The sequence below is a fragment of the Crocodylus porosus genome, unplaced genomic scaffold, assembly GCF_001723895.1.
Source record: "Crocodylus porosus isolate Cpor-Errol unplaced genomic scaffold, CroPor_comp1, whole genome shotgun sequence".
In the NCBI taxonomy this organism is placed as follows: Eukaryota; Metazoa; Chordata; order Crocodylia; family Crocodylidae; genus Crocodylus; species Crocodylus porosus.
The window spans coordinates 26,839,463-26,851,966 of NW_017728907.1; the positions used below are offsets into that span (position 1 = coordinate 26,839,463).

Genomic DNA, 12,504 nt, shown 5'->3' on the forward strand with positions numbered 1-12,504 from the left:
CAGCTGTTCCCTGCCCTCCGGCGTGTCTACTTCGCCCCATAGCTTAGTGTCATCTGCAAACTTGGACAGAGTACATTTCACCCCCTCATCCAAGTCGCTGATGAAGACATTAAAGAGTATCGGTCCAAGCACCGAGCCCTGCGGTACTCTGGGCTTTTGCTGGGTGATCGCTGTGTTCTTCCTTGAAGGTCGATTGCCATTGTTCTCTCGCTGTTCTGGGCCAGATTCTTCTTGTTTTGGTCTTTTATCTGTCTGCGTTCTTCAGCCAGTTGCCAGCTGATGTTTTCCTTTTCCATAGACACGCTCTTGCTCGCTCCCTTCCACAGACAGCATACAAAGGTTGAGGACTTATGTCAAGCCTACAGAGCAATACAACACTTGGTCTGAGCCTTCAAGAGGCCGAGAAGTGAAAATACATAAGATTAAAAGCAGTAGGCAAAAAGTCTATTTGTATAGCACGTGCTAGGAGCAACCCTGTGTCAGCAGAGGGGAAACGCAGCACCGCGCTAGGCATGAGTGTGTGAGCTGGAGGGTTCGGGTGGCTGGCGCCTCGGTTCTTCTGTCGGTGGCGGGGGGTGGCAAACACCAGTCTGGTGGGCTGGAGAGGAGAAGCCCTTTTGGAAACGACGCTCTTGCCCTCCCTGCTCTACTCACCACCTGCTAAGGGAGGTTGTGTCAAGTCATCCAGTGCAGATCCCAGAGGACACTTGTCTCCTCCACACGTGGGTTACAAACAGCTTTGATCTGCCTGAGAGCGCCATGCTCTCCTCTCCTCCGCCCGCAGAAATGAGATGCATCTTTTCAAAGAAACCGACCTCCAAGGTCCAGCCTGTGGCTGAGAAGAAGCAGGGCAAACTTCAGCCCCGGTTGCATCTTGCACGGGATCGTAGATGAGCCAGGCTGGCCGGCCCCCGGAGGTCATGGCTCGCCCAGGCAGGATCATCCCCGAGTAAACCACCCAGACGAGCATCTGTCCAACCTGCACTTCAAACCTCTGGTGGCGGAGACTCCACGCCTCTCTCAGTCTTTTCCAGCACCAAACCCCTCTGAGTTGTTCCCGGTCTCCAACCAAAATCTCCTCTTGTAACTCAAGCTCATTACTAATAGATTTCCTAGACATTAGGGCTGGAAGGGACTTTGGAAGATCATTGAGTCCAGCCCCTAAGCTTCTTGTCTTGTTCCCTGTGAACAGAGAGAACAATTGATCTCCCTCCTGTACATATACAGATACCAGTATAACTTCTCTAGAATCCTGTATTAGGAGACATGTTTTCAATTCATCCTCCGTCTTTTCGTTTCCAGAGTATTCCCATTTCTTTCAGTCTTTCCTTCCAAGTCCCGTTTCGTAGACCTCTCTTCATCTTATTACTCTGCACTGGATTCGTACCAAGTTGTCCACATCTTCCTTTGAGGTGCCGGAGGCAAGGCCTGACCAGTGCTGAGTAGAGCAGAAGAAACTTCTTGCGACTTCCCTGAGATGCTCCTGTTCATGCAGCCGCGTCTGCCATAGTGTATTGGGGCAGCAATACCACACTGGTGCCTTGTTTTTGGCTTGCAGCCTGTGCTAGCCCCAGGCCGTTTTCTGGAGTCCTGTGGCCTGATTAGGCCCCAGTCTGTATTGGTGCCTTCAATTGTTTTATCCCAGCAATTCTCAACCATGGTGCTGCAGCACCCTGGGGTGCCTGAAGAGCCTTACAAGGGTGCAACATGCTGGTAGTACTGTTAGGTGTGCAAACAGGATTCATATGATAAAACCAGATATTTCAAATAGGGATCCAGGGTGTTAAAAGCATTCTGACCTCGTGGGCTTTCCTTGTGGCAGGCTTGGGTGAGATGCCTGGTGTTGTGTCAGGAGTGACAATAGTTTTACCAAGAGTTTAGATGATGGTTTCTCTGGGCTGGTTTGGACAGGGCTGATCTTGCCTCAGGCAGGGGTTGGACTGGTTTTGACCGCTGGAGATCTCTCCCAGCCTGGCTTCTCTCTGATTCTGTGCATGTGTGTGGAAATATTTTGTCTGTCTGTGTGTACTTTTGTAAGATATCTTATAAGTATATCTTACAGAAATAGTAAAAAGCTTTTGTAAGCTGAAGTTCAGTTCACCAGATACAGTTGAAGTGAACCTCGCGTCGGAAAGCTTGCACTATATATCTGCATATATATCTACTCTGGGTAGCTTATAACAGCAATTCTCAACTTTTTTTTGTGCCAGGACCCACTTGTAAACATTGATGGCCGGTCCCAGCCCAGTAAATAGTTTAAGTAGAAAACAGGCCCCAGCCCCTCAGTGTGTGGGTTGTGGGTATGAGGTGGGGGGTGTAGGGTGTGGGGGAGCATGTTTTCGCCCCCTCCCCCCAGATTCATGCACCCACAGTGGGCATAGGGCTGCAGCCTGGCCCTCCATGGCCTAGTGTGCAGGACCTGGCGCAGGGCAGCAAACGGAAAACCCAGATCCCTGTTTATTAGCATGTGGTGAGGCACAAGCAGCATCTGTTTTATTTCCAAAAATGTGTGCAAGATGTGATCAATTTTTCAAGTTTGTTTGTGATGCTTTCATATATTGTTACATCTCACTTCTGAGTCCTGACGCACAGGTTGAGAGATGGTGGTCTATAAGGTGTGAAGCTCCCCCGCCTTCTACTGACTTTGGCCTGACATGGCGAATGATGTCCCCCTCAATTAAGACTCCACCATTGATGCAGGTTTTCACTGCTTTGGGAATTTCTTTCAGCCACAGTTCCCAGGCCACTAGTGGCTCTAGCTTGTCCCCTGGTTTCAGCTGCCTGCACGACGCTGTATAAAACCATTCTTAGTGGCTCTGTGCTAGGAGCTTGCTCCGTGCCCCGTGTGATGTGTCGTGGCTGTCGGTCTGGGCCCGGAGGCTGCTGGCTGCAGCTTGCCTTGTGCCTGCCGTGTTGTGGCTCCGGCTCACCCCGACAGCTCCTGTGACCCCCGAGCTGGTCAGTCCTGTGTCTTGCTGCTGAGAAATGCTATGGAGGATTTGTAGCAAGTGAGGCTGATCCGCTCTGCGGGCTGGGAGGGAACGGGGGCAGCAAACTGTCCTGACAAGCTGCCGTTTAAAATGCTGCAAAGGCTTTGGGGGGAGCTGGAGATGACACAGACTGGCTGGAGGGGGAAGAAACCAGGCTCGGCAGTGAGCAGCTTGAAGAAAGTTCCCCCTGGACGGTCTGTGCATGTGGGGCTGTTCCTGCACGGGGAAGCCCTCGAAGGACTTGACTCGGAAAGAGATGGCGGGGCAGCCTGTCCCCTGGAGGCTGCCGGTTCTAACCCGGCCTGAGCTGGCCCTGATCGAAACCTCTTTGTTACTGTCTGCTGGCTGCTCGGGGACCTGTGGGCAGTTCTCATTTAATGACTGGCCCTGAACAAAGCAGAGGGCTGAGTGGCTGGGCTTGGCCCTGCTCCCATGGCTGTTAGCAGGGTTTGCTCAGTACCATCATTGTGCTCTGTCTCAGGGCTCTTGGGCATACCCAGGACAGACACATGACACTTGGCAGGACAGGGAGGCACAGTGTGTGCATCTTGGCCCTTGACACTTTTTGTACATTCTTCACGTAAGGCATCCAAGCAGCTTTGTTAACCTTCCTCGCACCCACTGGAGGCTTGAAGGGCATCTGTCTGCCTGGACTTTTGTTTGCTATCTATGTCGGGTCCTCTCTCTCTTAATTAAAAGTGGCATTGAATTGGCCTGTCCCATTTTCCTTGCAAACTAAAAAGGCTGAGAAAGTAGAACTGCATCCAGTGAGAGAGGCCCCAAAGCTCTGCTGCCCAGCACTCAGGGGCTGGGGACCGGGAATGGCAGAGAGCTCATCTCCGCTCCTGTGTGGACTCGCTCTGTGATCTAAACTGAGGGTGTCAAACTCGCCCTGTGCCCTGAGCTGGATCCGGGCTGCAGGGGTCCTTGCAGGCCAGATCTAGACCATGGGGCATCCGGAGTTGTGTCCATGTTGCCCTCCCTTGCTTCCCTGACACCTGGTCTAGGGCAAGTCTATGGGTCATTCTGCACCCCACTTCCGCCTCTGCTGTGTGTGGTGAGAGCCGCTAACGTGACTTCCCCTGGAGTCCTGCCCCTTGCTGCACCTCTGACCCCAAGTGAGGCGCTAAATGGGCTAGCGTTGGCAGATCACCTGTTGAAATATGCTTGGTGCTTTGTCCTAGGCTGCACGTGCTGGAGCGAGTCCCAATTGCAAAGAGCTTGTCCTGGGAGGAGTGGGTTTAGTGCAGTTGGGCGGCAGTGGGGCTGAGCCTGAGCGCGGGGGCAAGACGCTCCAGCCAGGACCCTGCGGGGTTGGTGCCAGCAGGAGCATTGGCACAGCCCAGCCCCAGCCCCAGCCTGGGCGGCAGCAGCACCCAGCGCCTCGGGGGGGAGGCTTAAAACCCCCCTGACACATTGCAGAAATAGGGGGCAGGGCAGCCAGCTAAGCCCAAAAGCCTTAGCAAAGCCCTATAGCAGAGCACAGGCATCACTACACCTAGATCATCCCCCACCAGTGGCTGCCCAACCTCTCCTTGACACCTCCAGTGATGGAGAGTCCCCCCTTCCCTGGGCATCTATTCTACTCCGTCCCTCTGACAGTGAAGAAGCGTTTCCTGATCTCCAATCGAAACCTGTTTTGCTGCAACTTCAAGCCATGGGTCTGTGTTCTCTCTGCAGCAAGAGAGACGACGTGCTTTCCCTCTTCTTTCTGGCAGCCCATCAAGTGTTGGAGGCTGTTGTCGTGTCCCCTCTACAAGGTGGAGCACAGGGAGCGGGTCCAGGCCGGAGGAGTGGGCGAGGGGAGTGCACAGGGGTGCAGCTTGCTGCCTATGCCCTTCTCTGCCTGGACCTCATGTCTCTCTGTTTCTGTTGCAGGAGGACATTGAAATGGCTCCAGCAGAGACCAAGGGTAAGTGTGAGTTTTGCACCTCCAGCTACCCCTGTGCTGAGGCTGGTGGGGGCTCATTAATGGGGGTCTGCATGTAGGGCCACTTGCCATGTACTGCAGAGGAAATCTCATGTTAATTTATGCCCAAGGCTCTTGGATCCTCGGGTGGGTGGTGCGTTGCTCTGTGTTGACAAGGTCAAAACAGTCATTTAGACTATGGGCATCTGGAAAGGGGAGAGAGGGTGATAGGTTTTTATCTCCTGCTCAAGCTGGTTCAGCCTTTGTTCATCTGTCTCCTTGCTGGGGAGGGTTTGGGAATGGGGAAGGTTTGTGGCTTGGGGACTTCCCCATCCCAAACCATTAAGGTGCGGGGACAAGCTCCAAACCAAGCATGTGGCATGTGCCGAAAGGGTGGGAGCTTGCTCGCAGGTCAGAGGGGAACGGGCGTGAATCCTCTTGGGGCACAGTGGGACAGGGGTGGGGCAAGGGCCCCATTGTGGAAGGGGCTGGGCTCCCATCACCTGCATCTTTGCCAGCTGGCTTTCACTGCCCCTGTCCTTGAAGTGTGTGGGAGCTGAGGGCATCTTGCAGGACAAGGCCCTTAAGGCATGTAGGCAATGTGTATTCAGGGCACGTGAGCAGGGAAACGGCTTTCTGCTGGCAGACTAAATCCTTAAGGCCTCAAATGGCGCACACAGGTTGTCCACTGAACTTCTAGGGCAGTGATTCTCAGCTAAGTGCCTTAGATGCCTTGAGATCTTCTCAGGGGTACAGGAGGGTGCCACAGTGTTAACAGTGTTAGGGGTGCAAACACGTGTCACAAGATGAGCCCAGAGATTTCAAATAAGACGTAAGAGCTGCAATGGATTGGGCTCCATCCTGCCCAGTCAGTCTCCTGCATCACACGGTCGCAGAGAGCAAAAGCCGAAAGGGAGAGCGACCTGGAAATGACCAGGGTTTTCCCCTGTTCCTCTCTCCATTGCAGCCTCCAGCATTTAAGATCCAGATTCTGATTCAGAGGCCATGCCTCTCACTCCCGTGTGTATAACTGGGGTCTTCCTGTGTTCTTTGCAATGGAGAAACTGCTCTGTTATTTTTCTGGAGTAAAAAAAAAAAAAGTGAAAGCTATAAGAGTTGGCGTTTTCTGAGAGACCCATGAGTCTGAAAAGGTTGAGAACTGCTGGCCTAGGAGCATTTGTCATGGGTCAGGTTAAGTAAAGGGACAGCTTCAGAATGTGAAGCTTTAATTACGCTCATTAAGGGTTTTGCATTGATTTCTGCATCTGCTCCAAGCTGCATCTCCAGTCATTAAATAATGGATGAATAATGAAGTCATAGGGAAGTGGGACTGGAAAGAACCTGCAGAGGTCACATCTAGTCAGGGTCAGCTCTGTCCAGACCGTCTCAAGCAGATCCATAATCTAACCTCTTAGTAAATCTACCTGACACAGCACTAGACATTGAGCCTGAACCTGCTGCAGGGAAAGGCCAACATCCTGCTACGGTAAAGGGTTGTTAATATACATATGCTCAGGAGATCCCAGGTAGAGGGGATAACTAGGAGGATTCTCTTGATGACCTGCTGTTACTGCAGGATCAGAAGCGGTTCAACACAGAGGGACAAGTTGTCAGTGAATATAGCCATTCTCTGCTGAGATCCCTACCTGGGTTTTCTGGAGACAGTGGTGCCTATCCCAGCTACCTCTGGAAGCCTGGCTGTAACCATGTGTGTTTTCCCACAGCGTTGTACAGGGAATACAGAGCCCTAAAGCAAGCCAGAAAGCAGCCAGGCCTCGAACCCAATGCAGGTTGCCCGCCAGCAGCAAAGGAGGCCTCTGCTGTGGAGCAGGTAACCCAGGGATGCTCGGCTGACTCCAGCCTCTGGCCATGGCTTGTCTGGGAGCTGTGCAGTTGTGAGGCTGGGGGGGCTCAGCTCTTGTGTTGACACTGGTGACCGAGGATACATGGCAAGGTTGGGCCCAAGCAGTAATGGCAGCAACAGTCTGTGCCTGCTTACAGCTGCTGAGATCTCGGCCTCTGGGCTGCAGCTGCAAGAGGGTAGCAGATTGGTATGTGTCTGAGGGCTTGTCAGTCTCCATCTGTGAGCAGATGGGGCTACATTGCCCACTGGAACGACCTGATGGCTATTGGGATTTGACATGTCCATGTGCAGGTGCCCTCTGGTCCTTCAGCCCTGTCATTTCTGGATGTGGCTGGGCCCATGTCCACATTACCCTGGCTTGGACAGGAAGAGGCACTAGGAACTAACCACTCTCTCTTTGTTTTAGGCCCCCTCCTCAGGCTGCTGGGGCGCCCACCTCAACCGAGCCCGCACGGCCCCCACACTGAGCCGCCAGGACCGCAACACGCTGCAGGCATCAGCACAGTACTTCGGGATGAAGCTCAAATCCAACCTGGGAGCAGCCCTGAAGGTCTGGGGGTTGAGCCGCTACAAGTCTGGGGAAGGGGTGGTGGGCCACAGAGCTGGGACTGCTCTAGCAGGCTGTGAAGGGGGTTAGGTAGGCTGTTAGTGGCCCTGAAAGCAGAAGTGGCTGAAGTGAGCTGCTGTCAGGTTGCTGGGGCAGGGATGTCATAGGTCATAATGAGGGAGCATTACATGCTAGCTGTGGCCTTAAAACAGTGCTGTGTTCCCCTTCAGAGGTGGCTGCATCTTGGTGCCCATAGGAAAGATCTCTCTGGGTGCTTCATTCACCATGGTTGGGTTGGGTTCTGCCAGGACATGCACCCATGCCAGGTGCTTGAAGTGTGGCTGCGTGGTGCTGATTGTTCCTGGAGGCAGGCAGCTGTGGAAAAATGCTCTGCTCTTGCTGGGAGCAGCCGCTGAGAGCTGAGCTGCCACAGCAGACAGCCCATCTGAGAGCCACAGGTGCACTCAAGCAGTGTTGCCCAGAGCTGCCAGCGTGGCTGTTGTCCGGCTGGAAGTTTCAAAGGGTGAACAGCTCCTTTCTCCACCGTAGCTCCTGTGCCGGCTGACAGTGTGTCAGGGTATTGGATGGGGCTGGCCTTTGTCCCAGGGAGCGGGTTGGCTGGCTGGCAGTGCTGATGGCCAGCAAGGAGCAGCTTCTTCAATTCTGGGTGCAGGGGAAGCTGCCCTGAGAAGGGGCACTTGCATTTGGGGCAGAGGAGGCTGTATGTGCCAGAGTGGGGCAGGCAGAGCAGTGCCCAGGTGGGTGAGGGCCGGTACTCACCACCATGTCTTCCTGGCCCCAGGAGCGCCCTGTGACCTTGTGGAAGCCCTGGAAGCCCTGGCAGAAGCTGGCTGTGCCCCGGTCGGAGAAGAGCTTGGGGGGCAGCGTTGCAGGGGCCTCCCCACAGCCCTCTGGGACACCAGTGTCAGAGAGCAGCGGGGATTGTGTCAGCAGCTCTGAGCCTGGCGAGCCGGGAGCCCTCCTGCTCCCGCCGACACTCTCACGGCTGGCCCCTGCCATCCTCTCCGCAGGGCTGAATCCGAGCCCCCAAGTGAACAAATTCCAGCAGCTGAAGCAGACCGTGGCCCAGCGACTGGGCTCCCTGGACCCTGGCTGGCTCGATCGGTGTCAGGGCATCCAGGAGAGGCTGAAAGAGGACTGTGCTCACAGCACTGGGGGTGAGAACAGGGATCAGCCTCAGCACAGCCCATTCCCACACCGAGCCCCTGGGGCTAGCAGCCAGCCCCTAGACAATGAGAACATCCCACCTCTTGGAGGCTTCTCGCAGGGGAGCAGAAAGCAGCAGGAACCACGTGAGCCTTCCCAAGACAGCAGAAGCAGCCGGGGATCTGGCATGGATCGCTGCAGGGGAGACGGCTGCAGGGCAGACACAGAGCATGAGCAGACCACACACGACCCCCAGGGGAGCTGCAAGGTGGACTCTGGCCCTGCTGCCTCTGAAAGGGACCTGGGACAGCTCCCCAAGGAGCAGGGCAATGAATCAGGTGCTGGGCAGGGAGCAGAGCAAGAGGAGGCTGGCACCAGCCTGGCAGAGGTGGAAAGAGCCCCTTCTCCACAGGACGTGCCCAGTCGGGCCCAGAAAGTCAGAGCTACCAGCAGGAAGAGGCCGCAGGATGCAGTGAGCCCTGATGGCAAAGCTGTAGCCCCAAAGCGCAAGCGGGCCAAGGCGGCAGCAGGGGATAACCCTGTCCCGGTGAGGAGGAGAGTGCGGGGCTCCAGCCGCAGGCCGGAGCCGAGCGCCGACGAGGACGGACAGCCTGCGGATGCTGGAGCGGTGCAGGGTCGAGACAACGCGGTGCCCGCTGAGAACCTGCTGGGGGAGATTGAAGGGGAGGGCATGCACCGAACCAGCACCAGAGGCTGTGGCAGTAGGTGGGTTGTACACCCCCCCCACCCCCCCGGCTTGCCCTCCTGTCTGCAGCAGGGTGGCCTGGGCGCAGCCCACGGGGGCCAGCAATGGAGCCTAGAGCCACCCTCAGCATCCAACATCCCCTGCCTTCACACCGTTCTCCCTCGGTGGCCACGAACGAGGCCAAATCCCCCTGCCCTTAATACTTCCCCCAGGATGTGCTGGAGCCAGCAGGCGGAGATCAGCACTGCCCTGTCCCCTTCCATCCTCCAAGCACTGCGCGCAGCAGCTTGCATGGAGCGCTCTGTGTGTTCGCTTAACGGGGGCCTGGTAGTGCAGGGAAGGTAGCATGCAGGGTAATTGCTTCTCCCCCGTTCCCCAGCTGGCTCTTCTACAAACCAGGGCAGCTGTTGCTTGAGGTCCTGAGGATCCCTCAGTGAATTACTGGTTCCTACCCCTTTGCTTCTGCCTGTGAAAGAGTGTGATGCCAAATGTCACCAGGAGACTGAGCTGACCCTGGCTGCAGGGAGGGCTGAGTACCTACTTTGCTGCTGACATTTCCCTGTCCTGGGGGCAGTGAAGTGAGGCCTGTCCTGGGTGTAGCCAGTGCAGTCATAGAATCATACAGTCAGCCCCATGCACATGGCCTCTCCTCATGACACACTCACTTTCCAGGCCACCCCCAAGGAAGGACGGCAACTTTGTGCGCCTGAACCTGAAGAAGAAATCGTACGTCAAGGGCTATGCACTGAGGGGGAACCGTCTGCGCAAGCAGGTAAGCTGCTGCTGTCTGCCCAGCGCACTGACCAAAAGTAGCACACGTGTCCCATGCTGCAGCGTCTCTCCAGGCTGCTCCCTCCCCCTGTGCCGTTTCCATTGACCTGGAGTGTGGCCTGCGAGCCCTGCCAGGGTCTGGGTTTGTGCTGCAGACAGTTCCTGATGGATCTGGGCATAGGTGGACCTAGGGTTTTAAAAAGGGGGGTGCAGATACCTCACATAGAACATTTTTTCCAGTGAAACAGAAACTAGATGCTTTCCTAATATGCCACAGGGGTGTTCAGTGTAATATCAGAGCTGTATTATTCAGTGTGAGATCAAAGTAAAAACATGCAAACTGGTATACCTTCCAATAATTTATTAGTTTATGTATAAAGTTTAAAAAACAAGAAGATTGGCAAAAAGGTTCTGAAGGTGGTATTTCAGTAGTCCTGTAGTCACTACAGTTAAATGTCCATCTTTTATTCAGATTCAGAAAACAAAACCTAGCCTTCTTGAGTGTCTGGACAGTGTCTCCTGACTCCACTGTCAGTCATTTCTACACTCAGGTGAATATGACCACTCACAGTAACGTTTTTGGCTAGAGCTAAAAACAGTCTGCAGGGCTGTGAAATAGGAGAGCGACATAAAATCATAGAAAATGAGGGTTGGACAGTACCTCAGGAGGTCACATCTAGTCCTGCTTTGAGCAGGGGGTTGGACTAGCCCCAACTACATCATCTCAGCCAAGGCTTTGTCAAGTCAGGCCTTAAACACCTCCAAGGATGGAGAGTCCACCACCTCCCTAGGTAATCTGTTCCAATGCTTCACCACCCTCCTAGTAAGAGAGGTTTGGATTTTTTTTTCTAATATTCAACCTAACCCTTCCTTGCTGCAAATTAAACCCATTGCTCCTTGTTCTGTCATCTGCCACCACTGAGAACAGCTCAGCTCCATCCTCTTTGCAGCCCCCCGGCAGGGAGGTGAAGGTTGCTATTCAGTCCCCTCGGTCTTCCCTTCTGCAGACTCAGTCAGCCCAGTTCCCTCAGCCTCTCCTCACCAGTCATGTCCCCCAGCCTCACAACCATTTTCATTGCCCTTCAGGGCAACAAAATCACCAGGAACAGCAACATTGCAGAGAAAAGTCTGGCTTGTATAGCGTGACTTCAAAATCATTAAAAAGGAGACAGGGTTGTTAACACCTGTGGAGTTGAGAGAGATTAACAGCATTTAGATAGATGACAATGAGCCATTATCAGGGTCAACTGATTATGATTGTCATTATGAGATTAATATGAGCGTCAACGGACTCTCACTGCTGCCTGCATAGAAATGCAGCTGTCATGGCCAGGCAGTTGGCTTTAAAGTCTGGGTGGAGCTACAGGGTCTGCCCCTGGATCTGGGTATTCCCACCCTCTTATGTGCTAGGACTCATTCCTGCTATAGACTCTCAGAGCAGCTGGGCTGGCAGGGCCCTCAGGAGGTCCCAGCTGGTCCAGGTAGGATCAGCTCCATCTAAACCAGCCCAGCCAAGCATCTCTAACCCACTCTTAAAAGCTGCCAGGGATGAGACTCCACAGTCTCTCCCATGAAAGTCTCAACCTAGATTCTCCAGTTGTGAATGAGTTCAAAGGGAGCCCAGAAGCCAGAGCCACAACTCTCCCCTGCCAACCTTGGTGGGTTTGCAGTTGCATTTCCCTCGGGTTTAAAACTTTCCTCTCCCCCGTTCCTGTGTGAAAGATCTGCGCAAACAGGAAGTGGCAGCTGTCTATGCCTGGGGAAGCCAAGGAAGTCATTGCAGAACCGTAGGGTTGGAAGGGGCCTCCAGGATCATCTAGTTGAACCCCCTGCAGACAAGAGAGGCCCCACTTCTGCACAGTACCAATCCAGGGACGCTGCAGACACCCCCAAGCAGGGACATTTGTGTGTCACAAACAGTCGGGAGGCAAAGGCTGTTCTCTGTTATGGAATGGCCAGAGGAGAGCCACGCGCATGATCAGAGGTCAAGAGAACAGACCTTACAACGACAGGCTGAGAGCCATGGGGCTCTTTAGCCTGGAAAAGCGCAGGCTCAGGGTGATCTGGTAGCCATCTGCAAGTTTATAAGGGGTGACCACCAGGATCTGGGGGAACGTTTGTTCACCAGAGCGCCCCAAGGGATGACGAGGTCAAACAGTCATAAACTCCTCCAGGACTGTTTCAGGCTGGACATAAGGAAAAACTTCTTTACAGTCCAAGCCCCCGAGGTCTGGAATAGCCTGCCATCGGAGGTGGTTCAAGCACCCATGTTGAACGCCTTCAAGAGAAATTTTGATGTTTGTCTTCATAGATTTCATAGACACTGGGGCTGGAAGGGACCTCGGAAGATCATCGAGTCCAGCCCCCTGCCCAAAGGTCAGGAAGTCAGCAGGGGTCATAGGATCCCAGCAAGATAAGCATCCAGTTTACTCTTGAAGGTGTTCAATGTAGGGGCTTGAACCACCTCCGCTGGCAGGCTGCTCCAGACCTCGGGGGCTCGGACAGGAAAGAAATTCTTCCTTATGTCCAGCCTGAAACGGTCTTGCAGGA

At 54.3% G+C, this 12,504-nt stretch overlaps 2 protein-coding genes across 2 annotated transcripts in view; both read left to right on the plus strand.

Moving 5' to 3' along the window:
- PDC (phosducin) overlaps positions 1-12,504 on the plus strand; it is a 99,923-nt gene that overhangs the window by 45,996 nt on the left and 41,423 nt on the right. The gene's annotated exons all lie outside the window — the stretch shown is intronic.
- RECQL4 (RecQ like helicase 4) overlaps positions 1-12,504 on the plus strand; it is a 42,994-nt gene that overhangs the window by 11,000 nt on the left and 19,490 nt on the right. The window contains exons 2-6 of the mRNA XM_019530992.1: positions 4,869-4,902; positions 6,624-6,730; positions 7,170-7,313; positions 8,113-9,203; positions 9,856-9,955. Of these exons, the coding sequence (XP_019386537.1) occupies positions 4,881-4,902; positions 6,624-6,730; positions 7,170-7,313; positions 8,113-9,203; positions 9,856-9,955 (1,464 nt within the window). The 5' untranslated portion in view covers positions 4,869-4,880. The remainder of the gene's footprint in view (positions 1-4,868; positions 4,903-6,623; positions 6,731-7,169; positions 7,314-8,112; positions 9,204-9,855; positions 9,956-12,504) is intronic.